The sequence below is a fragment of the Nilaparvata lugens genome, chromosome 2, assembly GCF_014356525.2.
Source record: "Nilaparvata lugens isolate BPH chromosome 2, ASM1435652v1, whole genome shotgun sequence".
Lineage (NCBI taxonomy): Eukaryota > Metazoa > Arthropoda > Insecta > Hemiptera > Delphacidae > Nilaparvata > Nilaparvata lugens.
The window spans coordinates 3,720,932-3,748,343 of record NC_052505.1 but is presented as its reverse complement, the minus strand read 5'-3'; the positions used below and the strand labels follow the sequence as shown (position 1 = coordinate 3,748,343).

The 27,412-nt window shown below is 34.3% G+C and overlaps 1 protein-coding gene across 7 annotated transcripts in view; it reads right to left on the bottom strand.

The window, feature by feature from the left end:
- Positions 1-7,851: 7,851 nt before the first annotated feature.
- The window catches only part of LOC111055235, a 208,343-nt gene continuing 188,782 nt past the window's right edge, over positions 7,852-27,412 (bottom strand). For 6 of the 7 annotated variants that reach the window (XM_039420337.1, XM_039420336.1, XM_039420341.1 and 3 more), the window contains 2 exons: positions 17,591-17,799; positions 7,852-9,542 (listed from right to left, as the gene is read on the bottom strand). In XM_039420337.1, coding sequence (XP_039276271.1) covers positions 9,397-9,542; positions 17,591-17,799 — 355 coding nt within the window. In that variant the 3' untranslated portion in view covers positions 7,852-9,396. Of the gene's footprint in view, positions 9,543-17,379; positions 17,399-17,532; positions 17,800-27,412 lie in introns of those variants that run through there. The other variant, XM_039420342.1, reaches the window with a different exon arrangement.

The window sequence follows — 27,412 nt, the reverse complement described above, 5'->3', positions numbered from 1 at the left end:
CAATATTCACACAACATATTCCCAAATTTACATGCCGTTATGCCAAGTATTTTTCAAGTCATAGGGAACAAACACACAAACAGACATTCATTTTTTATACATATAGAAGATAGAAGATTTCATTCGGCTCAAACAAAAGCCTTTCTAAATGGAGGTATAATGATATGGTTGACAACTTCCAGTTCTGTTGTTTTAACATTTTTTTTGCTCAAATCACTTTCAAAAAGTTCATGTAGTAGGCTACCTACTATTGAGTTTAAGACACTTCTGGCGCTATCATATAGTTTCACAACTATTCTGTTCCACACTCCTATCTCTTGCAGTCGTTAACCATATCTATAATAAAATAAAGAGTTGGCTTATACACGTACGGGATAGAAAAATTTTGTTTGACGCATCACGTCTGAACTCTGGACTAATTAACTTGGAATTGTGCATATAGGCTAGATTCTTAATTAACCAAGGATGGTTATAGGCATATTTTCAATTCTTCAAAACTTCATTACGTCAAGTTTTCAGATTATCAAGTTTGAAAATAGATCCTTGCGAAGCACGGGTTCCTGCTAGTCTTTATAATAAAATAGCAAAACACACAAAAACAGTCAATAAGAAATTCATCAAATCTGTGAAAATTCTTCAAATGAATATAAGGACAATCCTATCAGATATTTCTTCATCTTAGCTCTAAAAATCGTCAACTTCTCTATGGTCTTTAATTTCGGGGTAGCATGTTTAAATTTTTATCTCCCATGAAAGGTGTCTTCATTTTGTACGATTCTTCCTGATCTAGTATCATAATGCATGTGAAATACTACTTCTCTTTCCCAAATCAGTGAATTTTTCAAAGTACATTATGACGTCAAAAATAAATTGGCCATAGACTGTCAATATGCCTAGCTGATAGAAAATTTGTTCCACAGAGTCCCTCCTTTAAATATTCATGATAATTCTCAGAGCTCTTTTCTGCTGAACTGATATTTTGTCAAAGTCTCTTTTCGATGTGCGTTCATAGATACACATACCGTAAGCTATATTGGAGTGAACTAATAATAATTCATAGTAAATATTGCTTTCAGACGAACATTTAGCCCACACCAATTGCTCATACGCCTAAGAGCAAACAGGCCTGGTGATATTTTTACTTTCCTTGCCCTATTAAGCTTACCATAGGTAAGGAAAGTATTGCTTTCCAAAAAAATTAAGGCACCCTGATCTTTGGGTGTGTGTGTGTGTATTCTGGGAAAATTGCAGGAGCTCCGTAATATTCTTGAGAAAAATGGATTTTGTAGAATTTCTATCACGATTTTCTCAAAAATTAATTGACCGATTTTTTCAAATTCATACCCTGTATAGTTATTTATCAACTCTATCAACTGGCATAAGTCTCCTTCCTGGGAAACTAACAGGGGATCCACCCCATCCTTGAGAAATGAACTTTGTAACCTCCTTCTCGTGCATAAACAGAGAAGTTTATTCTCAGAGATAGACAAGAAGCATAAACAGAGAAGTTTATACTGTGATTCAACAGTAGAGCAGTTTATTCAAAAGAACACAATCATAGTCGAGATATTTCATCTGTTGAACAGCTGTTTTGACGACTTTTAAAAAATCATCGAATTCCACAATAATTTACACAAAGGAAAATGTACTCTGAAAACAATATTATATACAACTAGCTGGCCCGGCGAACTTCGTACCGCCAAATAGTTGATGCATCTCATGACAAACTTTAGCTTGATGCACGCCTCGAAATATATAACCCATACTCACAATCCTCAAATCCATACCATCCTATTATTTTTTATTGACCAAATAATCAGTTCAGCATACTCTTCCATGTACGTGTACGATAAAATCATAACTGACAAATTAATTGATCACGCTTATCATTAATCGTCGTGTAGTTTAAACTATGCTATCTTTTTGCATAAATCACATGTGCTCCCCCGTCCACTCCTTCCACTTACTCAAAACATGCAGGGGATTTAAAACTATTATAAAAAAATCTAATGCATGACCTTGGAAAATAAATTGCTACACTTTTTAATTAATTGGGGAGTGACGATGAACCCTGATGTCGGAATTATAATTGGAGAGCCGAGGGTTTCGATAGTGATCAATGTTACAAAATTGATTACTTTTATCAGTAATAACTTCAAATACCAACTCTTATTAAAAACTTGCAGGTAACTCGTGCTCCGCAAGGGACCAAATAAAAACTTGACCTACTGAAATCTTGAAAAATTGAAAATAGGCCTATTACCATTCTCGGTGAATTAAGTATTGAAAAAGATCGATTAATAATAAGTCTGAATAAGTAAAATATGTAATAACTGTAACTGATATAAATGTAATAACCCTTGTTATTCATAATATATATGAATGACCTGCCAGGGAACATTGAGGATGAGAGTACAAAGTGTTACATGTATGCGGATGATGTATGTCTAAATGTAATTACTGGTAGCGAAATGAGAGAAACTGTTCTAGAAGAAAAGGTGAATCTTGTGTCAGATTGGTGTAGAGCTAATACACCAATACTTGCTTTGAATTTCGACAAAACACAGGATTTATCTGAGTCTTATGGAACCCGACATTCACCACATTTAGTCAAATTCCTAGGCTTCAACATACAAAGTAATATGAAGTGGAAGAGTCATGTTGATTGCACTATCCCAAAAGTCACAAGGGGTATTTTTATGCTCAAGAGACTGAAGGAAATAGTGTCTCAAAAAATCCTAATTACTGTTTACTATAGCTATGTAAACTCTCATCTTTCCTATGGTACGTTATTATGGGGAAACTGAATGATGCTAATTCTTTGTTTATTTTACAAAAGAGGGCAATAAGAAATATATGTAAAGTACCACCCCTTACGCATTGCAAACCTCTTTTCATTGAGCTTAGAATTATGTGTTTACCCTGTATTTTCATATTTCAATGTTTATTGTTCGTAAAAACTAATGTTATGTCCTTTTCCAGTCATTCTGAAATTCATTCCCACAATACCAGAAGTAAATTGAACCTGAGAAATGAATACTGTCGGTACAAATCCAGTCATGTGAGTTTTAGGGCGTGTGCAATTCGATTCTTAAACCAATTACCATTAAACATTAGAGACTTGGCTGTGGAAGATTTCAAATTAAGAATTAAAGATTTTCTAATTAGAAACTGTTTTTACAATCTGGATGAATATTTTAGCTTTAATATGAATAATCTTTAAATTGTGATGAAATTGTGATATTATGTACATGTATAACAATGATTGTATTTTTATGACGTGGCCTATACTTGTTTTATACTTGTCGTTGGCAATAAATGGGTTTGATTTGATTTGACTTGAACTGGATGAGTAACTGATATTTAAATAAGTAACTGGCTTTGGGGGATTTTAATGGATTTCATTTATATAGATCATAATTATCCAACTATTCAATTATTCGAAGCGAAGCAATTATTCTAAACAAAGCAATGTCTTTAACCTGAGGCCACACTGCTGGATGGTTACACACACAACAGTCATTCTGTTTTTAGTCTGAATAAAATACATGAGTGGTTATGGAGCAGCACACTCTTGTCTGCTATCTACTGACGGCTGTTGGATGACGCAATGATTATAATAGCTGATTTTTATTTCTGTGTGTGGCCAGCTCACAAATCTTCTCCCATAAGGAATACATGTAAACTGTGAAGGACCGTAGGAAAGAGTCCTGAAGTCGGATTATAAATTTGATAGGTCATAAGCCTGGTCCTGAACATAACGAACACAACCACAGCCTACTATAGATAGAAGGCCGGAACATGTTCAATATGGCAACGTGTGGTTCAGGCCGACTTTGCCTTATTTGATATGCATAGATTCATTACACCATTAGAAAAATTGTATTTTGTAGAATCATTTGTATTATTGTATATTGTGAAATCATTTGCATCTGTTAGTAGGGATAGTAAGTATTTGATTTATGTCAATAATGTGATTGGTGTATCAGTGTGGATGTGCATATGGTTTGGGATGTCGTTCAGTTATAAATGTTATTTATTCTATTAATAACTTCTATTGATTTTTCTATAATAACATTTTTGTTAATTATTTTTCATTATATTCTTTAATTTTTATAAGTTTTGTGATTTTTAATTCTCAATTTGTTTCATTTTTACTTTTTTCATAAGTATTTGAAATCTTTGTATTTGTCATTTTTGAATTAGGTGGTATTTTGTTGTTTGTATTATTTATTATTGCATAAGTTCGTATTATTTTTATCATTATTTTTCTTTTTTTAATTTGTACCTGTACAATTGTTATTTTCAAGGAGACATATTTGGGGAAACCCGTAGTCTCCTTTGTGGATAAATAAATAAATGAACTATTGATTAAATGCAATAACGCATGCAATTAATAACTAAAATAACATAGTATTGTCTCTCGAACTCTCTCTGCTTTGAACTTGGGCTGTCCTGTTGCCAGTATGTCTTGAAGGAGATCAGCTTTTGATGTTAGCATTTTTGATACACCAACCCTATGATGATTGAACTTCACCAATTTAGACATCTTTTACCTGTAAGAACCCCCCCCCACAATAGCCCCATTTATAATTATAGTTGAATCAATTAGAAATCTAATTCGACCAATTTCATTAAGTGTACGACTTTCTGCTAATATAATTGTCATTAGCCGTTTCCTCACCGATATCTCGCCGACTACATACAGACAGGATTTACTCTGATGGACAGTATAAGAGGAGGCTGTGGTTTATAACTGCGCGAGGTCTACTGTTCACAGAACTACTAGTTTTAAAAAAATCAATAAAATTTTTATTCTATTTATTCTTATGACTTTTATCGGCAGAGAGATCCTTTCGGATGTTCTGCCTTGCCGTATTACCCAATGTCATATCCTATCAACACTCAAGTTGATAGGCTACGTATTCAGGTCTTCATTTCTACGTTTTCTCACTAGAAATTGCACTTTAACTTCCTGAGTTTTTATTTCATAAAGTTTAAATTAAGAAAACTATGTTCAAACACAAATTAATTCACATTTAAAAAGCAAATAAATATAAAATTGTGATGATAATATTGAACTGAAATGTTCACATTACAAATTTTTCCATGGCAACCAATTTCCAAGCAAGAAATTATATTTTTCAATAATTCCATGATGAATTTCAATAATTAGGTTGGAATTTTTTGATAATTGATTATTCTACAATGTTACTGGTAGTTCGGAGGACAGTAGAACTCGCTACACTCACTAACATCAATACTCACACAAGCACGCCTATTCACAAACAAAGTCACATACAAATTGGATTTAGAGTATGATGATAATATAATATATTATATAATATGCTATATGATCGGTGGAGGACGCTGAGAAATACAAGTTCTTTTGAGCTAGGATACACGGTTGAAGAGATAAAAAACTGAAACCTGAAATGTGGGACTTGGAAAAAAATTATCGAATTACAAAAAACTCAAAAATTCAACATGTGATGTATTGAATAAGATCACCTTGGAGCGCTGGAGATAAAGGTCCTCTACACTTTCGAGCTCGGAAGCACGGTTGGAAAGATAAAGAGCCTTGGATTGGGACTCTTTTAATTCCAAAAATTTTAAGATGAACATGTGATACATGAAATAATACCGCTTTGGAGCGCTGAGAAAAAATGAGCCAAATTTACCTGATCCGATAAAGTATTGAAAAGTAAGGTTGATTTTTAGGGTGAAATTTCCGAATAAAGAGACGCCATCTTGAAACTGGGATGAATTTGGAAATTTTAAATAGATACGATTCTGCGCCTTGTTTCAAAGTACTTGTATACCAAATTTCATTCAAATCGGACTGTAAGTGTGGTACAAACAAACCAAAGACCTTAAAGAGATATAGACCCACAATGCCTATGCCTTCCCAATGATAGTTCTTACTTGAAATTGAAGGCCGCCATTGGGGTATTTTAGCACAAGATATTATATTTTATATATATTTGTAATACTATAGATCACAAAGGCATTGGTGGCATTGGTTTGTAATAATCTTATGGGTTGCCCCCTCAATGGCGGATTTCATTTCCAAGTACGACACTAGCGCTGCATGTGAGTCTATGCATCTTTAAGGTCTTTGAAACAAACAGACAAACGCCAATTGACTTGAATCATAGAATTCGCTCATCCACTAATTGGCACCCGCTCAGTAAATTATTGACCGAGCGAAGTGAGGTCTAAGATTCAAGTCGATGGTTTGGCATTTCTCTTAATGTTTACATGTTCAAATGTTTATATGTTGCGCATTTACGGCGAAACGCGGTAATAGATTTCAAGTGTGGAGAAAGATATGTTCCTTTTTTAATTGCGCGTCGACGTATATACAAGGTTTTTGGAAATTTTGCATTTCAAGGATAATATAAAAGGAAAAAGGAGCCTCCTTCATACGCCAATATTAGAGTAAAAATCAGACTATAGAATTATTCGTCATAAATCAGCTGACAAGTGATTACAAAGATGTGTGGAGAAGCCAGTCTATTGCTGTATTTCCATAAGGTCTATAGTTTCAATCAGGTAGGCTACTTGTGGATGAGAATACTGCGTGAGGTCTACTGTTCACAGAACTACTACTACTACTACTACAGATATGACTTGTGTGATCGGGGAAACGTGTCGAAAAGAAGGCGATGTATAGGCAACCCGCCTCGCACATTTCAGTAAGGCCAATAGTCTGAGTAGCCTAGTCAAGTCAAATGATCGTTTTTCAGGAAACATCCCCGAAATTTTTTTTTTTCTCGACGGTTCTATATGTATTTTGTGGCGCTGAATTCGAAATTTACTGACACGCCAGTGGAAGTAGCATATAACATGTATTTTTAAAGAGAGTTCAATTTTTAATGGATGATATAATATGTAACTAATCTATAGATAACGGTATTACTTTCTTGTAGATGATATAAAAGTTTTATCTTGTTGCAATCGAATATGATTATAAACTGTTTTTTATTTTAAGTATCAATAAATAAGTTTGAAACACATGAGCGCAATGTATTTATATCACATACAAACCCGAATGAATTCAACTAAAATCCTATTACATTAAGCGAGCAATTACGAAACACGAATCTGGCTGGAATCAGATTTGCAAAATTCCTTACCGTTCAGGAGAAATGACCATTTGGAAATTTGCAAATTTTATGTTTGCAGCTTCATAACTCACCCTGTATAGTAGCTGGGGTTGCCAAATTTGGCTCCTTCATTACTCAGGTCAAGCTTTTTATGTGGTGCAAATTTCAGCCAAATCTGAGATACTTTTCGTTTCAGTGTGTTTCACAATGGTTAGTCCATGGATTTTCTCAATTTTTTGTGGAAAATAAAAATCCCTTAAACTTTGTGATTTTATGGTCTTTGATGCGAGAAACTCGAATCTGGAATCAGATTTGCAAAATTCCTTACCATTCATTAAATTTGGCCGTTTGAAAATCTTATTTTTGAAACTATATAGTTTAACCTGTATAGTAGCTGGGGGTGCCAAATTTGGCTCCGATATTTCTCAGGTAGAACTTCTTCTATGGTGAAAATTTCAGCCAAATATGAGATATTTTTTTTTACTGTTTCAAAACGCACGATGGTTATAGACCATGGTTTTTCTCATTTATTTGTGTAAAATAAAAATCGCTCAAACTTGATTTTCTATCGTTGTATGTCATTAAACAAAGTAGATAGCTCTATCCTTTCCTAGTTCCGCATCATTGCAAAATTGTGTTTAGTCTATATATAAATATAATGAAAACCGAAATATCTAATCTCTGTTGCTGGCATACTTAATATTTGTATGGATACACTCAAGGATATAAAATAATCATCTCAATAGAGGAAATTCCATATATTTATACATTCAATAAACAAATTTACAACTATAATAATATACAATTAGAAATACCTTCAACATACACTGGGCTCAGTTTCCTCTTCATAGATAAACTTTTATCGATGCAAAAATAGATAGTTCATTCATATATATAAGTAGAAAAAAGAACCTGCTTCTAAATTCAATTTTATAACATAATATATAAAGCTAACTACCGCTATACAATCATGTTCTAAAAGGACAATGAGAAATATGAAATTTTTTATAAAAAATATCCACTTTTCAGTACAAAAGTCCAGTTCTCCATACTTATTTATAATTGACATTTGACATGCTAAATGATTATTCGAAAAAAGTAGTATCACAAGAACAGCTTATGGAAGATATATTATTCATGAGAGATCATGTAGAGTAGAGGAATGTAAGATATTATTGTTAAAAAAAGGAATACATGATTTACAGATGGAATTAAATAGAGAATGCATTTATTCAAATGCTAATTGAAATAATAATTATTATTTAACGAAAATCCTAAATAAATGCTGTAAATCACCCCGAAGACTTCTGCTACTGCAGACATTGACAACAGGGTTAACAGCTAGATGGAAATTCGATGAGAACTACTATCCAAAAATTAGTTGCCAGCCCGGGAATCGAACCCGGTACCTCCCAATTGCTAGTCAGGAATGCTTACCCTTACACCAAACTGACAATCTCTGGATAGCAGCGCTCATTTTATACGAAGCCATAGCGGCCAACCAGTTACAGATGGAATTAAATAGAGAATGCATTTATTCAAATGCTAATAATTTACAGCATTTATTTAGGATTTTCGTTAAATAATAATTATAATACATGATTTAGTTTCAAGTTAATGTCGAGGTGTAAACATTCTCAGCATTTTTATTTTTAATAAGCGTTAGGCTAGAAAAGAAACTACACAACATAGTGAAAGGTGAAACTAATAAACTAGTAAAACTGATGAATCTATAATATTGATCATAGATTCATAACTTTTCACAATATGAAGATAAATAAGTGGTTACGCATTAGATTTGAAACAAAGTGATAATTCTACAAGGTAAAGTGCAATTCAAGTATAAAGCTTATTTTTCAAATTTCGCATTGAATTTAGAAGTATCAATGTTGATGTTTTTCAAACATCTTATTTACAATTAAGTATAAAATAAAATCACAGACAGCTTCCATAGCTTTGAATAACATTCAATTTATCTCAACACAGTTGAAAAAACGGATGACGTTAAAATTTATTAGGTGATATTGGAAAATTCAATAAATTGTGCAACGGGTTTTGGACTCCAGAATAATTGATTAAATGATCAAAAAATAATGTTGAAAAAACTAATGTCGTTGGATTAATCGGGAAATTCATAAGGTGATATTTGAAAATTTAATAAACTGTCCAACGGGTCTTGGACTGCAAAATAATAGATTGAATGAAGATGCGGTCTTAGCTTTTATGGAAAAGCATTGACCAATGACTGAAGAGAAAACTATTTGCAAAAATTGATGATAGGAAGCCTTCAACTGTTATGGCGGACATCCAAACTTGGCCTGAGCGGAAGACAACTTTCGACCCACAGATTTGGCCGTTCCATCATCCACTGCCATAGAAGAATCTCTTTACCGTTCGAGTCCATCCAATCCACAGCCTTGCCGTTATGTTTTCCTAAACAAACAAACATGTATATAATATAATGAAGGAAAGAACTGGCTTACACAAGTACGGGGAAGGACATACACGAATGACGCGTCATCACGTCTGAACTAGGTACTCGACTGATTAACCTGAAATTTTGCATATACAGGGTGTTTACGAACTCCTTACCAATGCTCTAGGGCATTGTTCCTGAGTAAAAACATATCTAGATATCATATTTAAATTGTCCGGGAGACTTCAGTTACTCATACAGCGGCCATTTTGCTTTTTTCACTTATTACTTTTTTCTGAACAATGGATAAACATACGAAATTGAAACTTTGCACAATCATTTATACCAACTAGACAAAGCTACAAAAAAATTATAATGATTTTTCAAATTCATAAAACAAAATGGCGGCCATTTAAAATTTTGTTTTTCAAATAACTCAGAAACCTTTGGTTTTACAAAAACTTTGCAAGAATAACTTTTTTTAGTAAATTTAATTGCCTATCGATTGGTACCAGGATTTTCAATATTGAACCAATAATAACTGAAATATAGCAGCCTTAGTGGTTGGTGACCCACCTTATGTAACGTTATTTTATTGTTTGAAATGACCTAAAATCGCTTACTATTAACATGCAATGCAAATGGAGATTGTTGCATCATTGAGGCGACTCTATCAGCATGCCTTGGTTTGCACTGCAACAAAATTTCAGTGGTTACCTATCACTAAAGCTGCCATATCTCAGTAAATATTGGTTTAATCTCAAAAACTCTGGTACCAATCGATAGGCAATGGAATTTACTAAAAAACGTTATTCTTGTAGTGTTTTTGTAAAACCAACGGTTTCTGAGTTATTAAAGAAAGAAAATTTGAAATGGCCGCCATTCTGTTTTATAAATTTCAAAAATTATCATATTTTTTTCTAGCTTTGTCCAGTTGCTATAAATGATCGTGCAAAGTTTCAATTTCGTATGTTCAACCATTATTCAGAAAAAAATGATAAGTTAAAAAAGCAAAATGGCCGCTGTGTGAGTATCTAAAGACCTCCGGTCAATTTAAATATGATATTAGGATATGTTTTTTACCCAGGAACAATGCCCTACAGAACAGGTAGGGAGTTGGTGAACTCGTAAACACCCTGTAAATACATGAATAATTCAAATGCAAATAACAGATCAAATCATTTTAAAAGATTTTAATCAGAGAATATTTTTCATGATTATTGGATTGGGAAAAAGCATACTGTACAGAAAATATAATAATGATGAAGTGTATTTTTGGAAGTTTATTATATTATTATTTAGCGTATGGCAGATACACAACACATATAAAGCTCATGAGTCTCAAATGTCTACATATACACTGTATATTTCCAATTTCTTCAAGATGTTGTGTAGTTTTTGCCCAGGAGAACATAAGTTTGTCTGACCGCCATCATTTGCTAGTCCATTTAGCGTTACCCAATGTGCACCATGGAGGCGAACTAGCGTTACACAAATTTAAGTAAAAAACTGATTGCTGGAACAATTTTGAGGTTAAAACTCAATTTTTGAATTTTCACAGATAAAAAACATTTTCAAAATTATTCCACCATTAATATCCAAAATTGTTTCAAATTGTAATTTACCACATATAAATAATCCAAATATAGAATTTCCGTTTGAAATTTGCACCCAAAAAACGTTTATGAAGTGTAGGTTTTCTTGTAGGTGAAGTCAGTGAAAAATTTGGTTTTAATATTCACATAATATTGTGAAAATGTGAATAATACCATAGAGAAACAATAGCATAAAAATCTGGTGTGGTGCACTCACACAACTTTCCTTGCCGTTATGAAAATTGATCACCTGACGCTAGTGTTCCCGCGCATCTCAAATCTACTATTCAAAGACTTGAGCCAGCTGGTGACAGGGCAATAACGCTGGAGACACACATGAGGTCTGCTATCTCTTCATAGTGATGATTCAATAGAATCAACAATAATTTGCAATTGAATAATCACATTTTCTCGAATTTAAAGCTTATTTTTAATTTTAGGTGAAAATGTTACTGAACATTAATTGTAGAGATTTTCATGCTCAATCTACTCCACTTGATTTTTTTTGTTTCAATTGTATCTGAAGCCTGATAATTGGGAATCTATCTGCATTGAGGGGCAGAGCTCCTGAAATTTTTACAGATAGGGACTTGTGGCAGTTGATAGAGCTTATCAATGACTATTCCAGGTATGAATTTGATCAAAATCGTTGGAGCCGTTTCCGAGAAAATCACGAAAAACCCTGTTTTTGACAACATTTTCGCCATTTTAGCCGCCATCTTGAATTGCATTGATTGAAATTGTTCGTGTCGGATCCTTATAGTGAAAGGACCTTAAGTTCCAAATTTCAAGTCATTCCGTTAATTGGGAGATGAGATATCGTGTACACAGACGCACATACACTCATACACACACACACACACACACACACACACACACACACACCACACACACACACCACACACACACACACACACCATACAGACCAATACCCAAAAACCAGTTTTTTGGACTCAGGGGACCTTGAAACGTATAGAAATTAGAAATTGGGGTACCTTAATTTTTTTCGGAAAGCAATACTTTCCTTACCTATGGTAATAGGGCAGGAAAGTAAAAAGAACCAAATGGCTCACAAGACTTTCGTCTGATCGTGAGCCTAAGGAGAATAGAAACAAAAAATTACAAGAAAGGTGAAAAACAACTACGGTAAGCAAAAGGAGAAGAACAAGAGGTTTGAAAAACTAAAGAAACTATAGTAAGATTAAAAATAGGTTAACAAAAGAGAGAAAAGAAACTACTAGAGTAGACTAGACTAGATCAATGAAACTAATGCCCGGTTTCTCAGTCGTTCCATAAACTGTTTATCCATTCAATAACTTTATTGAATCGATAAACATGAGAAATGCGTTTCTAGAACGCTCCCTAAACTTATTGAATCCTTAAATCTCTCGATAAACACTATATGCCTGGTTTCTCAGTCGCTCCATAAGCTGTTTATCCATTCAATAACTTTATTGAACCGATAAAAATGAGAAATGCGTTTCTAGAACGCTCCTTAAACTTATTGAATCCATAAATCTATTGATAAACTATAGTGCCAAAATCCAGCCTATAAATATTTATGGAATGGATAAATTTCTCAAATTTTTGGTAGCAATCAAAAAATTAAGATAGAAAAATTAAATTACAAAATAAAATTGAAATTAGTGTAGATCACCAGTATTTAAAAAACAAAACAGAATCAAAGTTGCATTATATTTAGCATCGATAGCCCTCATTTGGTGTCAGCCATCTTGTTTTGGAGACATCAGCCAAAAGATGTCAGTACTGTAGGAAATTACCTCACAACAGGAAGCATGGAATAAACATCCAAGATTTGGTTGGTTACCATGGTTACCATAGGAACCATGTATAAAGTTTGTTACGAAAGTGACCAGTTTGGGATCATGCCATGTTGCCAGATTCATTGAACAGATAAATCGTTCCATAGCTATGGATTTTATAAATATGTTTGAGAAACCAATAAAAATTTATTGATTGGATAAAGTTATTGAATCAATAGCTATTGCGTTGTTTCTTCTTCTTCTTTGACTACCGTACGCCTAATCACAATCATATGGGATAAGCTATAGATTTGTTTATTGAACGAAATAATGCCAAAATCCAGCCTGTAATAATAATTATCTATATCGAATCGATGAATTGTGTTTAAAGGTTATGTTGGAATGTTTTGTGTTCCATGTTCTGTTATTTAAATAAAAACAATATTGAAATGGATCTAGATATAATTAGTTACAGCAGCAGTTCAGATGATGGAGTGTTTGAGTTAGATTTGAATAGAATTATATTCTTCTCTCACTGCATCCCATGCCTTGCTTTTATCTTTTATTGAATATTTATGTGTCCTTTTATTTTCTGTCACATTTTTATACTTTAGGCAGATCTCTACTAATTGTTCTTTTTCAACCTCTGCAAAATTCTTTCCCCGGTCTCGTTTCTCTGCCCTAATTATAATAATAACTTGAAAAAATATCATTAAAGTAGGAAAAAACCTTCAACTTGAACTTCACAAAAAGCAGCAGGATTAAAACAAACAAGATTCAGTTGGTTACCATGGCTACCATATAAAGTTTGTTACGAAAGTGGTCGGTTTGGAATCATGCCATGCTGCCAGATTCATTGAACAGATGAATTGCCATGGATTCTATAAATATGTTTAAGGAACCAATAAAAATTTATTGAATTAATAAAGTTATTGAATCAATAGCTATAGCGTTGTTTATTGAACGACTGAGAAACCGGGCATAATACTAATTGGGAGAAAATATCTGAATATTTTGCCCTGCAGCTTTTACACTTCTTATGTCCCGTTTCACCAACCTTGATCAAATATAGTCTAGCCAAGGTCAATTAAACAATAGTCAAAATTTGATCACTCGTTCAATCATGCAACTGTTCCATTAACCTCGGGATTGATCAAAACTCCGTCGGTCAAATCTGAACATGGTCAACTCTTGTTGCTGTACTTTTCTGAAGTTGGCCAACATGTTTGCTGGCTTGCTATTGGCTACATCTCATTTTGATGGATGAAAATTACTGAGATATTGCAATTATTCAAATGCTAATGAATTAATAATTATTATTAAACGAAAATCCAAATTAAATGCTGTAATATAGTAAATATGGTAGCACCCCATGATACTTAATATCAGTTTGCTGTCAGTTAATATCAGTCAGGTAATTGCGCTGAATGCCCTTTTTACTTTACCGTCATGCCGTCGAAAAATTCAGATTACTGTATTTTTTCTGTAATTACTATACTGATTTTTCTTCAGATTCATTATTTCGGGGCGGGCCCCCTAGGGTCCGCTCCCTTCTTATATACGCCCTGGCACAGACGTTTTGTATAGTCACTCATCTATAATAATTATAATATTTAAATATGAATTGAATAATCTCGTATAAAGAGATTTACAAATCACCATCAATTTTGACAATTTTTAATGAAAAAAAAAGAACATTCCAATTCTAATGAGATACATTGCTTGATGTAAGAATTGAATAACATAGGCCTACTGTGTAATAAAAGAGTAAAACAAATCCTTTTCAAACTCCTCCTTTATTTTCTATACTATAATAATTTACTAATTAAAAGATTCCCAGAACGAACCTAATAAATAACTTACTACAGCTAAATCAATCGCACTAAAAACTTTGAAATTTTTCATTGCGTCAAAAACATAACCCACAAACAAGCAAGGAAATTGATCGAACCAGTCTTTTGACCGTGTTCAAATAATTTGATCGCCCGTTCGGCGGCAGTCAAACTTAACCATTGGTTTGACCGTGGTTAAACGTGAATGGTGTTGGTGGGACGAATTATTTCTGATTTGACCAGCTGATAGACTTTAACCATGTTCAAATGCCTTGACCAAGGTTGGTGAAACGGGGCATTAAAGGATTAAACCTGCATGTCTGGAGCCGGCTTAGACTAGGCGCATACCATTTAGTCAAGACAAGACAAGACATGATCAGACACAATACTTAACATTGTTGCTTATGACGCAACTCACACTGATTAGTCATTGCAATTAGACATGTCTTCATAAGCAACTATGTGAAGTATTGTGCTAAACGTGACTAGTCTTGTCTTGACTAACCGGTGTAGGCCCAGCCTTAGGGTGCGTAGATTTACGCGCCGCAAACACGAGCAATTCACTTTTCATCAGCTGATTGGCATCACTTTTCATCAGCTGATTAAATGGTTATTTGTAAATCTAGAGTGAAAAGTGCTGTTTTTTTCTCCCTGAGGGGAGAAAAAACATGTTTCACTCGTGAAATACACAACATTTTTCCTCCACCTACATTTTTATAAAAACTGCAAATAAAATAACTTTTTCCTCCACCTACTGTCTAAAGTACTTACTTTACTCCCTGAAACATAATACTAAAGTGTCACTTTTTCGCTCTCGGTAGTAAAAAACAGAAAAACTCTCTAGGGAGGAAAAGTGACCCCATTTAAATAACATGGGAAGCATCTCTATTTTGAAACTACATTGTAATAGGGTAGAAGGTCTAAGCTCAGATGAGAAAGCATAATAGAGGTATCTGTCATTGAGTCAACTGAATTCAATACCACAACCAGAAATTGGATTAACTCATGAAATATATGTTGTATGATATTATATTCTTAATATGTTGACAATAAAAATTTATACAATTTTAAAAATATTATATTCTATTCAAAATACCAGCCAACAAAATATTTTTGATCTGCAATTCAAATCTGAACCGCGTGATCTGGAGTCAGCCATCTGGGTTGACGCCCAGCTGATATAATTGTTACAACTTTTGCCGATAGATAGTGCAATCGGCAGTGCCAATCATACGACCGGTTTTTGGGTTTCAGATTTTAGGTATGTTGTTAGGAAACATTGTCACCAATACGTAAGTTATTAAATGATATTATTTGCAGTTTCTATAAAAAATGTAGATGAGGAAAAATGTTGTGTACATCACGAGCGAAAAATACGTTTTCTCCCTCAGGAAAATTGTTGCCCTCGGCTTCGCCCCGGGCTTCAAACTTTTTCCCACAGGGAGAAAAAGTCGTACTTTTCACTCTAGATATACAAATAACTATTAAAAACGTACGTGACCAAACAATGTGTTACAACATAATCTAAAAAGCAAACAGAAACAGCTGGCTTGTAATCACAGTTCTCCGCCGACAGCGCTATCTGTCGGCAAAAGTTGTAACAACCATGGCCGCCACAGCTACAGCTATGATGAAGTTCCCATTTCAAATTTGATTAGTTGATAAGGAATATTCGTTGGCTGGTATTTTGAATAGAATGGAATATAAATAGTTATTTGAGCAACTAGTGCGCAAAGTGACAGTTTGCTGCACCGAAAAGGCGAGGGCGGAATGGTTTCTTGAGTGCAGCAGTGGAACTTTGTGCACATATTTCACATTAAATTTTTCCCACAGTTACCATTGAATATGAAAAGTGGGTAATTATGGGTAAAATTCCGTGAAATCCATCAAATGTTTTTCTGTGTAATTTTATTATTAATAAAAACCTTAATTTATTCAAAATTGAATAATGTAGTAGTAAATGAATGAAGGTGGCTGTCACTCATGTGGTGGCTGTCAACTGCTGTCATCCACTGCCTTCATATTATTATAACGTGCACCACAGTCACTGTTACCAACTTAATTTTGATTTTGCTGTACTGGTGCTCCATATAACCTACTAACTATTTTGCGTTGCCATTTTGCAAATCTGGAGTGCAGAAAAAAAATTTCCAGCACTAGAGCGGAAAAGTGATTCTTTGCGTTCTGTTATCAGTGCAGGAATGGCCACTTTTCAAGGTAACTGTAGGAAAAAATATTTATACATTTTTTTAGTATATTGATATGAAGTTTGTAATAATTTTAGCATACTAACATATATTTCATATGTTGATCAAATCTGGTTGAGGTATTGAATTTATTTGGCTCAATGCCTGACTACTCTATATGATTCCTCATTTAAGCTTAGAGCTTCTTACCTATTACAATGTAAGTTTTTGTAATAGAGATGCTTCCCATGTTATTTAAATAGTCACTTTTCCTCCCTAGGGAGTTTTTCTGTTTTTTACTACCGAGAGTGAAAAAGTGAAACTTTAGTATTATGTTTCAGGGAGTTAAGTAAGTACTTTAGACAGTAGGTGGACGAAAAATGAATTTTTCGTGTTCGTGGCGCGTAAATCTGTACGCACCTTTGTGTCCAAACAATATATTTAAAAAATCACAACTACAATACAAATGGCAAGCACCCCCCCTTTTTCATGTCTATTTAATGGACATAACCTATAATATTTGGACAATTTAAAACTAAATTAGGAAATTGAAGAAGTTTTAGGCAATAGCCTGTTTTTTCTTTTCCGATTCTTGTATTTTTTTGCTAACCTTATAAATAAATAAATAAATATTGACTGGACTACTATGCTATTACGTAATACGGGCCAAATCGATAAGGCGGGTTTACCTGAACCGAGGTTGAGCCGAACTCCGCCGAGGAACTCATTGCTGGCGAGGCGGTCGTGGTCCCACACGGTCAACTCGAGACTGCGCTCGGCCAACTCGTCCAGTGTGACGTGGGGGTAGACGAACGTGTGGGCCCACGTGGGCTGACACGTGCGACGCAACACGGCCGTTTTCTGCTTCGAACTGCGCATCTTATCCGGCAGCAAGTAACTGTCAAACACATCAAATAAAATCACGTTTATCATACAAATTACATATTAAATTATGATAAAATTTTGCAGTTTATAAACCTCAATTAATTAAATCGCATCTTATCGGGCAGCAAAAAACTATACAACACAGCACATTCATTTTGACATTATTTAGTATTAATTACAATCTTAGACCAGTTATAGAATAGACACGCCCCATTGTATATTCATACTGAAAGTCGATGAAGCCAACATCTACTGCCATATCGCCCCCATCGTGACGTCAGCATTATATAATATATAATTATATAAAAATTATAGAATTATAACTTCTTAATTATATAATTTTAATTCTTCAATAATTGACCGAGCGAAGTGAGGTCTAAGATTCAAGTCGACGGTTTGGCATTTCTCTTAATGTTTAAATGTTTATATGTTGCGCATTTACGGCGCGGTAATAGATTTTCATGAAATTTGACAGGTATGTTCATTTTTTAATTGCGCGTCGACGTATATACAAGGTTTTTGGAAATTTTGCATTTCAAGGATAATATAAAAGGAAAAAGGAGTCTCCTTCATACGCCAATATAAGAGTAAAAATCAGACTATAGAATTATTCATCATAAATCAGCTGACAAGTGATTACACAGATGTGTGGAGAAGCCAATCTATTGCTGTATTTCCATAAGGTCTATAGTTTCAATGGTTATATAGTTTGTAAGGTTATAGGTTTCATTTGTGGATGAGAATACTGCGTGAGGTCTACTGTTCACAGAACTACTAGTTTACTTCCATCTGGCACAATCTGCTATGGAAAACAATGTAAACAAACTCTACAAAAAAGTTTTCTCTAAGATGCTGACGTCACGATGGGGCGATATGGCAGTAGATGTTAACTTCATCGACTTTCAGTTTATAGGGCGTGTCTATTCTATAACTGGTCTAATATTACAATATTTATTTATTTATTTATTTATTAGATAGAGCGAACAATACAATAGTCGGAAAATAAAAAAACAGGCTATTGCCCAAAACTTGTTCAATTTCCTGATTTTGTCACAAATCGTCCAAACATTATGTAGGTTATGTTCACTTCAATTTCAACACCAAATCTTCAATCTGTGGCGGTTGGACAAACGCCTGTTAAATTTTAATCTTGCTTAATTTCACAAGAGCCAATCAAAGTGGATAACATGGTCTGTATTTCAAAGTAACCTTTGTTTGTATTTTTTTATGGAATAAAGAATAATTATTTTGATTTGATGTGAAAGTTTTCGAAAAAGCCTTCTCTGATTGGTTCTCGTGAAATTAATCACGATTAAAATACAACCGGCTTTTGTGCAACCGGGCCTCACTCTCCTTTTTAGAGCTACTGATCATTAAAACACATAAAATGATCATTTACCCCTTCAAGAGCTGAAAATAAGGGTACTTGATCATTTTTATTGTATTTTAATAATTATTACACCTTACATCTATCTTCTTCTTCTTCTATATAAAAGCGAAATGGCACTCACTCACTGACTGACAGACTCACTCACTCGCAGAACCAAAAATCTACCGGACCAAAAACGTTCAAATTTGGTAGGTATGTTCAGGTGGCCCTTTAGAGGCGCACTAAGAACGGATTTGGAAAAATTTCCAAAGATACGCCCAAAATCTGCGTTTTTCCAGCGGTTTTTAGTGTTTTCTCAGCTTTATCGAGAGCAAATGAACAGAAAATGTTCAAATTTAGTACAGAAGCTTAGCTAGGGTGTAATAATGTTGTGTTAGAAGGAATTTAAAATAATGCCAAAGATATGCCCAAAATCTGCGTTTTTCCAGCGGTTTTTAGCGTTTTCTCAGCTTTATCGAGAACAAATGAACAGAAATTGTTCAAATTTAGTACTGGAGCTAAGCTAGGGTGTAATAATGTTGTGTTAGAAGGAATTTGAGATAATGCCAAAGATACGTCCAAAATCTGCGTTTTTTCAGCGTTTTTTGCGCTTTCTCAGCTTTATCAAGAACAAATGAACAGAAAATGTTCAAATTTACTAAACAAGCTCAGCTGGGGTGTAATAATGTTGTTTGAAGGAATTTGAAATAACGCCAAAGATACGCCCAAATGTAGCGTTTTTCCCAGCTTTTCTGCGTTTTCTCACCTTTTTAAATAATTGAAGGAAATATATTTAAAAAAATTCAGTACACAGGTTTAGCTGAGGTGGAAGAATTGTGTTCGCTATTGAGGGTACTTGAGTTTCAGTTTCGAATTCTTGTCTGAAGTTATTGTTTTTATATTTTGCACTTGTCGATTCAAAAATCAGCTATGGTATAAATCAGGGCTTTTAAATATATATCTATACATATTTTTGACAACAACTGTGAGTTCAGTGCTCTTCTCTTACCAGCCACTCCATTTCTTAATGAGTGTAAAATTAGCTGTAAACAAGCAGCGATCAATCATTGCGAGATATTAGCAAATTGTCTGCACGGACTGTACATGTCCCTGCGTACGTGCGCGCGAACTGTCTGTGTTTAAATGGGCGGACATTTCAAGTGGAAAAAAATGCAATCTTCTCACTAAAAATAAGTATTCTCTTTTAGCTTGGTAACTTTTTGTGAATTCGTGTATTGTTAAGTTGTCTTATTACTATTTAAAAAACTTATTATTTTGTTCAACTTGCTAAATTCATGCATTGTCAAGTTCTCTTATGACCTTTTTACACTCAATAATTGGACTTTGTATTAAAATGAAATGAATTGGTATGTTTCTTCCTGTGTTTTTATTAAACCTACTTAAAACTCCTCATATTACAGTATTTTAATGGGAATATAATAATTTACACCCCCGAATCCCCCGTGTCGTGTGTGTCCCCACAAGTTAAATTCCACGTACATCCTTGTTATTGGCCCTCTAAGCCTCCAAGAGTTAACAATGTAGCCCTTGGATGAAAAAGGTTGGAGACCCCTGGTATAAATTTATGGGGCTCCACTTACATTAGTCACTTGAAGCTTACTTTTAGTCACTTAATAACTATACGAAAATCCATAGTTCGTGCCATAAAGAAGGAGGGTAGATATGAACATTCTTTCTCTATCTTTTAGAGTCTCAGATGCTTGCCTCTCAGATATATCTTTGTTTTCAAGGTATTGTATATGTTTCATGTTATGTCTGGAAAGTGTGGTCATGCGTTGGTCAGGGATGTTCCCAGTTATCAAACTAGGAGAGTGACATCTGATTTACTAAGACTTCCTAAATCGTATCCAGAAATCGTTTGTATTTCTTGGCCCTAAGGTATTTAACAATATTCCTCTTAAAATTAAGAGAACACAAAATCGACTTGTTTTTAAAACAAAAGTTCTTGGATGGCTTAGAGGTCTTATGCCTGACTATCTAGAGACCTTGTTCAATGTGGTTTCATAGTTGAAATACTCTGATAATAGTGGTTAGGCATTGGGAAAATGAGCTGGAATTGGAAAGTGAGCATGGTTAGTGTGAATGTGTGAGTGATTGGTTGCTATTTTTTCTTTCTTTCTTCTTTTTCTATTTTTATACTTCTATGCTAGTAGTTCTGTGAACAGTAGATCTCACGCAGTATTCTCATCCACAAGTACCTGATTGAAAATATAGACCTTATGGAAATACAGCAATAGACTGGCTTCTCCACACATCTGTATAATCACTTGTCAGCTGATTTATGATGAATAATTCTATAGTCTGATTTTTACTCTAATATTGGCGTATGAAGGAGGCTCCCTTTTCCTTTTATATTATCCTTGAAATGCAAAATTTCCAAAAACCTTGTATATAAGTCGACGCGCAATTAAAAAAGGAACATACCTGTCAAATTTCATGAAAATCTATTACCGCGTTTCGCCGTAAATGCGCAAAATATAAACATTTAAACATTAAGAGAAATGCCAAACCGTCGACTTGAATCTTAGACCTCACTTCGCTCGGTCAGTTACCAGCTATTCATTCCTGCTAGCAGACGTAGAGTTTTGTACTGTCAGCAAGCAGTACTGTTAAGCTGTTTGATTTATTCCTCATAATTTGTGAATTGGATTGAATGAAATTTGAAATAACGCCAAAGATACGCCCAAATGTAGCGTTTTTCCCAGCTTTTCTGCGTTTTCTCACCTTTTTAAATAATTGAAGGAATATATTTAAAAAAATTCAGTACACAGGTTTAGCTGAGGTGGAAGAATTGTGTTCGCTATTGAGGGTACTTGAGTTTCAGTTTCGAATTCTTGTCTGAAGTTATTGTTTTTATATTTTGCACTTGTCGATTCAAAAATCAGCTATGGTATAAATCAGGGCTTTTAAATATATATCTATACATATTTTTGACAACAACTGTGAGTTCAGTGCTCTTCTCTTACCAGCCACTCCATTTCTTAATGAGTGTAAAATTAGCTGTAAACAAGCAGCGATCAATCATTGCGAGATATTAGCAAATTGTCTGCACGGACTGTACATGTCCCTGCGTACGTGCGCGCGAACTGTCTGTGTCTAAATGGGCGGACATTCCAAGTGGAAAAAAATGCAATCTTCTCACTAAAAATAAGTATTCTCTTTTAGCTTGGTAACTTTTTGTGAATTCGTGTATTGTTAAGTTGTCTTATTACTATTTAAAAAACTTATTATTTTGTTCAACTTGCTAAATTCATGCATTGTCAAGTTCTCTTATGACCTTTTTACACTCAATAAATTGGACTTTGTATTAAAATGAAATGAATTGGTATGTTTCTTCCTGTGTTTTTATTAAACCTACTTAAAACTCCTCATATTACAGTATTTTAATGGGAATATAATAATTTTACACACCCCGAATCCCCCGTGTCGTGTGTGTCCCCACAAGTTAAATTCCACGTACATCCTTGTTACTGGCCCTCTAAGCCTCCCAAGAGTTAACAATGTAGCCCTTGGATGAAAAAGGTTGGAGACCCCTGGTATAAATTTATGGGGCTCCACTTACATTAGTCACTTGAAGCTTACTTTTAGTCACTTAATAACTATACGAAAATCCATAGTTCGTGCCATAAAGAAGGAGGGTAGATATGAACATTCTTTCTCTATCTTTTAGAGTCTCAGATGCTTGCCTCTCAGATATATCTTTGTTTTCAAGGTATTGTATATGTTTCATGTTATGTCTGGAAAGTGTGGTCATGCGTTGGTCAGGGATGTTCCCAGTTATCAAACTAGGAGAGTGACATCTGATTTACTAAGACTTCCTAAATCGTATCCAGAAATCGTTTGTATTTCTTGGCCCTAAGGTATTTAACAATATTCCTCTTAAAATTAAGAGAACACAAAATCGACTTGTTTTTAAAACAAAAGTTCTTGGATGGCTTAGAGGTCTTATGCCTGACTATCTAGAGACCTTGTTCAATGTGGTTTCATAGTTGAAATACTCTGATAATAGTGGTTAGGCATTGGGAAAATGAGCTGGAATTGGAAAGTGAGCATGGTTAGTGTGAATGTGTGAGTGATTGGTTGCTATTTTTTCTTTCTTTCTTCTTTTTCTATTTTTATACTTCTATGCTAGTAGTTCTGTGAACAGTAGATCTCACGCAGTATTCTCATCCACAAGTACCTGATTGAAAATATAGACCTTATGAAATACAGCAATAGACTGGCTTCTCCACACATCTGTATAATCACTTGTCAGCTGATTTATGATGAATAATTCTATAGTCTGATTTTTACTCTAATATTGGCGTATGAAGGAGGCTCCCTTTTCCTTTTATATTATCCTTGAAATGCAAAATTTCCAAAAACCTTGTATATAAGTCGACGCGCAATTAAAAAAGGAACATACCTGTCAAATTTCATGAAAATCTATTACCGCGTTTCGCCGTAAATGCGCAAAATATAAACATTTAAACATTAAGAGAAATGCCAAACCGTCGACTTGAATCTTAGACCTCACTTCGCTCGGTCAGTTACCAGCTATTCATTCCTGCTAGCAGACGTAGAGTTTTGTACTGTCAGCAAGCAGTACTGTTAAGCTGTTTGATTTATTCCTCATAATTTGTGAATTGGATTGAATGAAATTTGAATATTGAATTAGATACGAGTCAGTTTCCTTAGGTGGAGTCAGTTTCCACAGCTGCTTATCTAGATTTGCTTTGTTTAAGCCTACATTGAATTTCACCTTGGTAATTACATATTTAACATCAGTTTTTCTCTTACAATGACTTTGATCCGTAATGCTGAAGAACAGTTAATGTTACATCAGATATACTGGAATCAGCTATATTCTATAGAATGCTGTGGCATGGCAGAGAGAATCCACCTTGGTAATTACATATTTAACAACAGTTCTTCTCTTACAATGACTTTGATTCGTAATGCTGAAGAACAGTTAATGTTACATCAGATATACTGGAATCAGCTATATTCTATAGAATGCTGTGGCATGGCAGAGAGAATCGGCAACGTTGTTCTCCTATCTTTTTCCACTGTCATTATAACGTTGACCACACTATAGTTGTGAATTTTATTTTATAGACAATAGCATCAACTTGCTCAACTAATACCTCTCTTAGCTCGCATTATATCAATAATATATGAGGTCTTGAATTTCTTTATCCATTAGGAACTGCTTATGCTTCATCGAGTTTTGACTTGCAAACTATATTAATTGTAAAAATGTAAAATATTTACTCACTAACGTTTACTACACCGGTAGTGACAGCCTAGCCGTTGACCATGAATCCCATGCTATTTGAAAGTATGCTCCAGTCAGTGAGTAAATATTTTATATTTTTCACAATTAATGTAGTCTGCAAGTCGTCATTCCAGTGTCAAAACTTGTAGAATATATCAAGTACCCTTCTATTTTATTCATTTATTTATTTATTTATTAGAACAGTCACAAACACGATATTTGGAAAGAGAAACAGGCAATTGCCCAAAACTTCTTCAATTCCTTGATTTCGGCACATAAATAGTCCAAAGTGAGGTTAAGTTTAAAATTTCTGTTTTCACCAAAGATTGACACTCCGAGAATACGTATTCGAGATATGACTGATGAATTTTGAATATTGAATTAGATACGAGTCAGTTTCCTTAGGTGGAGTCAGTTTCCACAGCTGCTTATCTAGATTTGCTTTGTTTAAGCCTACATTGAATTTCACCTTGGTAATTACATATTTAACATCAGTTTTTCTCTTACAATGACTTTGATTCGTAATGCTGAAGAACAGTTAATGTTACATCAGATATACTGGAATCAGCTATATTCTATAGAATGCTGTGGCATGGCAGAGAGAATCCACCTTGGTAATTACATATTTAACAACAGTTCTTCTCTTACAATGACTTTGATTCGTAATGCTGAAGAACAGTTAATGTTACATCAGATATACTGGAATCAGCTATATTCTATAGAATGCTGTGGCATGGCAGAGAGAATCGGCAACTTTGTTCTCCTATCTTTTTCCACTGTCATTATAACGTTGACCACACTATAGTTGTGAATTTTATTTTATAGACAATAGCATCAACTTGCTCAACTAATACCTCTCTTAGCTCGCATTATATCAATAATATATGAGGTCTTGAATTTCTTTATCCATTAGGAACTGCTTATGCTTCATCGAGTTTTGACTTGCAAACTATATTAATTGTAAAAATGTAAAATATTTACTCACTAACTGTTTACTACACCGGTAGTGACAGCCTAGCCGTTGACCATGAATCCCATGCTATTTGAAAGTATGCTCCAGTCAGTGAGTAAATATTTTATATTTTTCACAATTAATGTAGTCTGCAAGTCGTCATTCCAGTGTCAAAACTTGTAGAATATATCAAGTACCCTTCTATTTTATTCATTTATTTATTTATTTATTAGAACAGTCACAAACACGATATTTGGAAAGAGAAACAGGCAATTGCCCAAAACTTCTTCAATTCCTTGATTTCGGCACATAAATAGTCCAAAGTGAGGTTAAGTTTAAAATTTCTGTTTTCACCAAAGATTGACACTCCGAGAATACGTATTCGAGATATGACTGATGAATTTTGAATTTCGAAGGGTTGATAAGAGCCGGAAATAACACTAAACAATCCGAAAGTTTCAATAATATTGAAAAAAATATTATTTTATCACAACACAACTAATTTCAACTCTTTAGTAGCCCTAAAATCGGTCCCGGCTGTAGTATGACAATCGAAAGGCACATTGACGGCTTAAATGATATACTCAGGCGAGGTGCAACTCCATCAGAACTTCAAATACGTCAGAAGTTCATCAAAGCTATATGAATAATAATAATAATATTTGTTAGGCAAATCGGCATAAACATTATTATTAGTTGACCTAAAACCAAAAGTGAGAATATAAGAAATGATGTAGGTACCTCTTGCAGAAAGGATCGGATAGGCCGTTACTCTTGACCGCGGTGAGGTTTTTGGCCTCCTTGACTAGAACGTGGAGTGCGCCCTTGGCTGCTGCTGACTTCTTGCCATTGCCGCCAGTGCTCGCCTCGGGTGGCACATACTTGAGGCCGACAATCAGCTCGCCTTTCGAGCTCAACAGCTCGTCCAGAGGCTCCGACTGCAACACACAAACAATATTTAATTATAATTTAACATTTATTAGTTAAAAGAAAAGAAGAAGAAGAAGACAAACAATTCAATTAAACAACTCGATCAGTACCTCCTTCTGCAGCAAACAATGTTTAATTTTAATTCAACATTATTTATTAGTTGGAAGAAATGAAGAGAAAAGAAGAAGCAGGAATAGAAGACAAACAATTAAATTCAACAGCATATCCAGTAGCTCCAATTGCAAAGGGCCAAGCCATACGAAGCGTTACAATTTTTCTGGCGTTTTCAGAGTCGGCAGAGCAGGAAGCTCTCCGATTGGCTGATTGAACGCCAACCTAATCAGCCAATCGAAGAGCTTCCTGCCCCACCGACTCTCTTATTATACATGATGTTGCGGCAGCTATCTTATCATTGCCAGATAGGGTGCGCCGTCCACTGGAACCGATTTCATCCGAACTAGCATCGTCCGAACGATCCCCCAACAAAGAAAGCTATAGATGCTCGTCCATTGCAACAGGTTCATACGTCCGTGCAGTTTTTCGATCCGAATTGAATTAGATTTTCCGGCTCTATCCGGCCGAACTAACTAGTCGAGCTGAGACAACATCATCTTAACCTCAAAATTGTTTCACAGTCTTGTATGTTTTTGTTTTTTGAACTTGTTTTGTTATATAAAGTTTCAAGTATGGACAATGAAAAGTTTATAAGTTTAGTTCAAGAGCATGTTCCATTGTGGGATATGCGAGATAAAACTGATGAATTTTGAATTTCGAAGGGTTGATAAGAGCCGGAAATAACACTAAACAATCCGAAAGTTTCAATAATATTGAAAAAAATATTATTTTATCACAACACAACTAATTTCAACTCTTTAGTAGCCCTAAAATCGGTCCCGGCTGTAGTATGACAATCGAAAGGCACATTGACGGCTTAAATGATATACTCAGGCGAGGTGCAACTCCATCAGAACTTCAAATACGTCAGAAGTTCATCAAAGCTATATGAATAATAATAATAATATTTGTTAGGCAAATCGGCATAAACATTATTATTAGTTGACCTAAAACCAAAAGTGAGAATATAAGAAATGATGTAG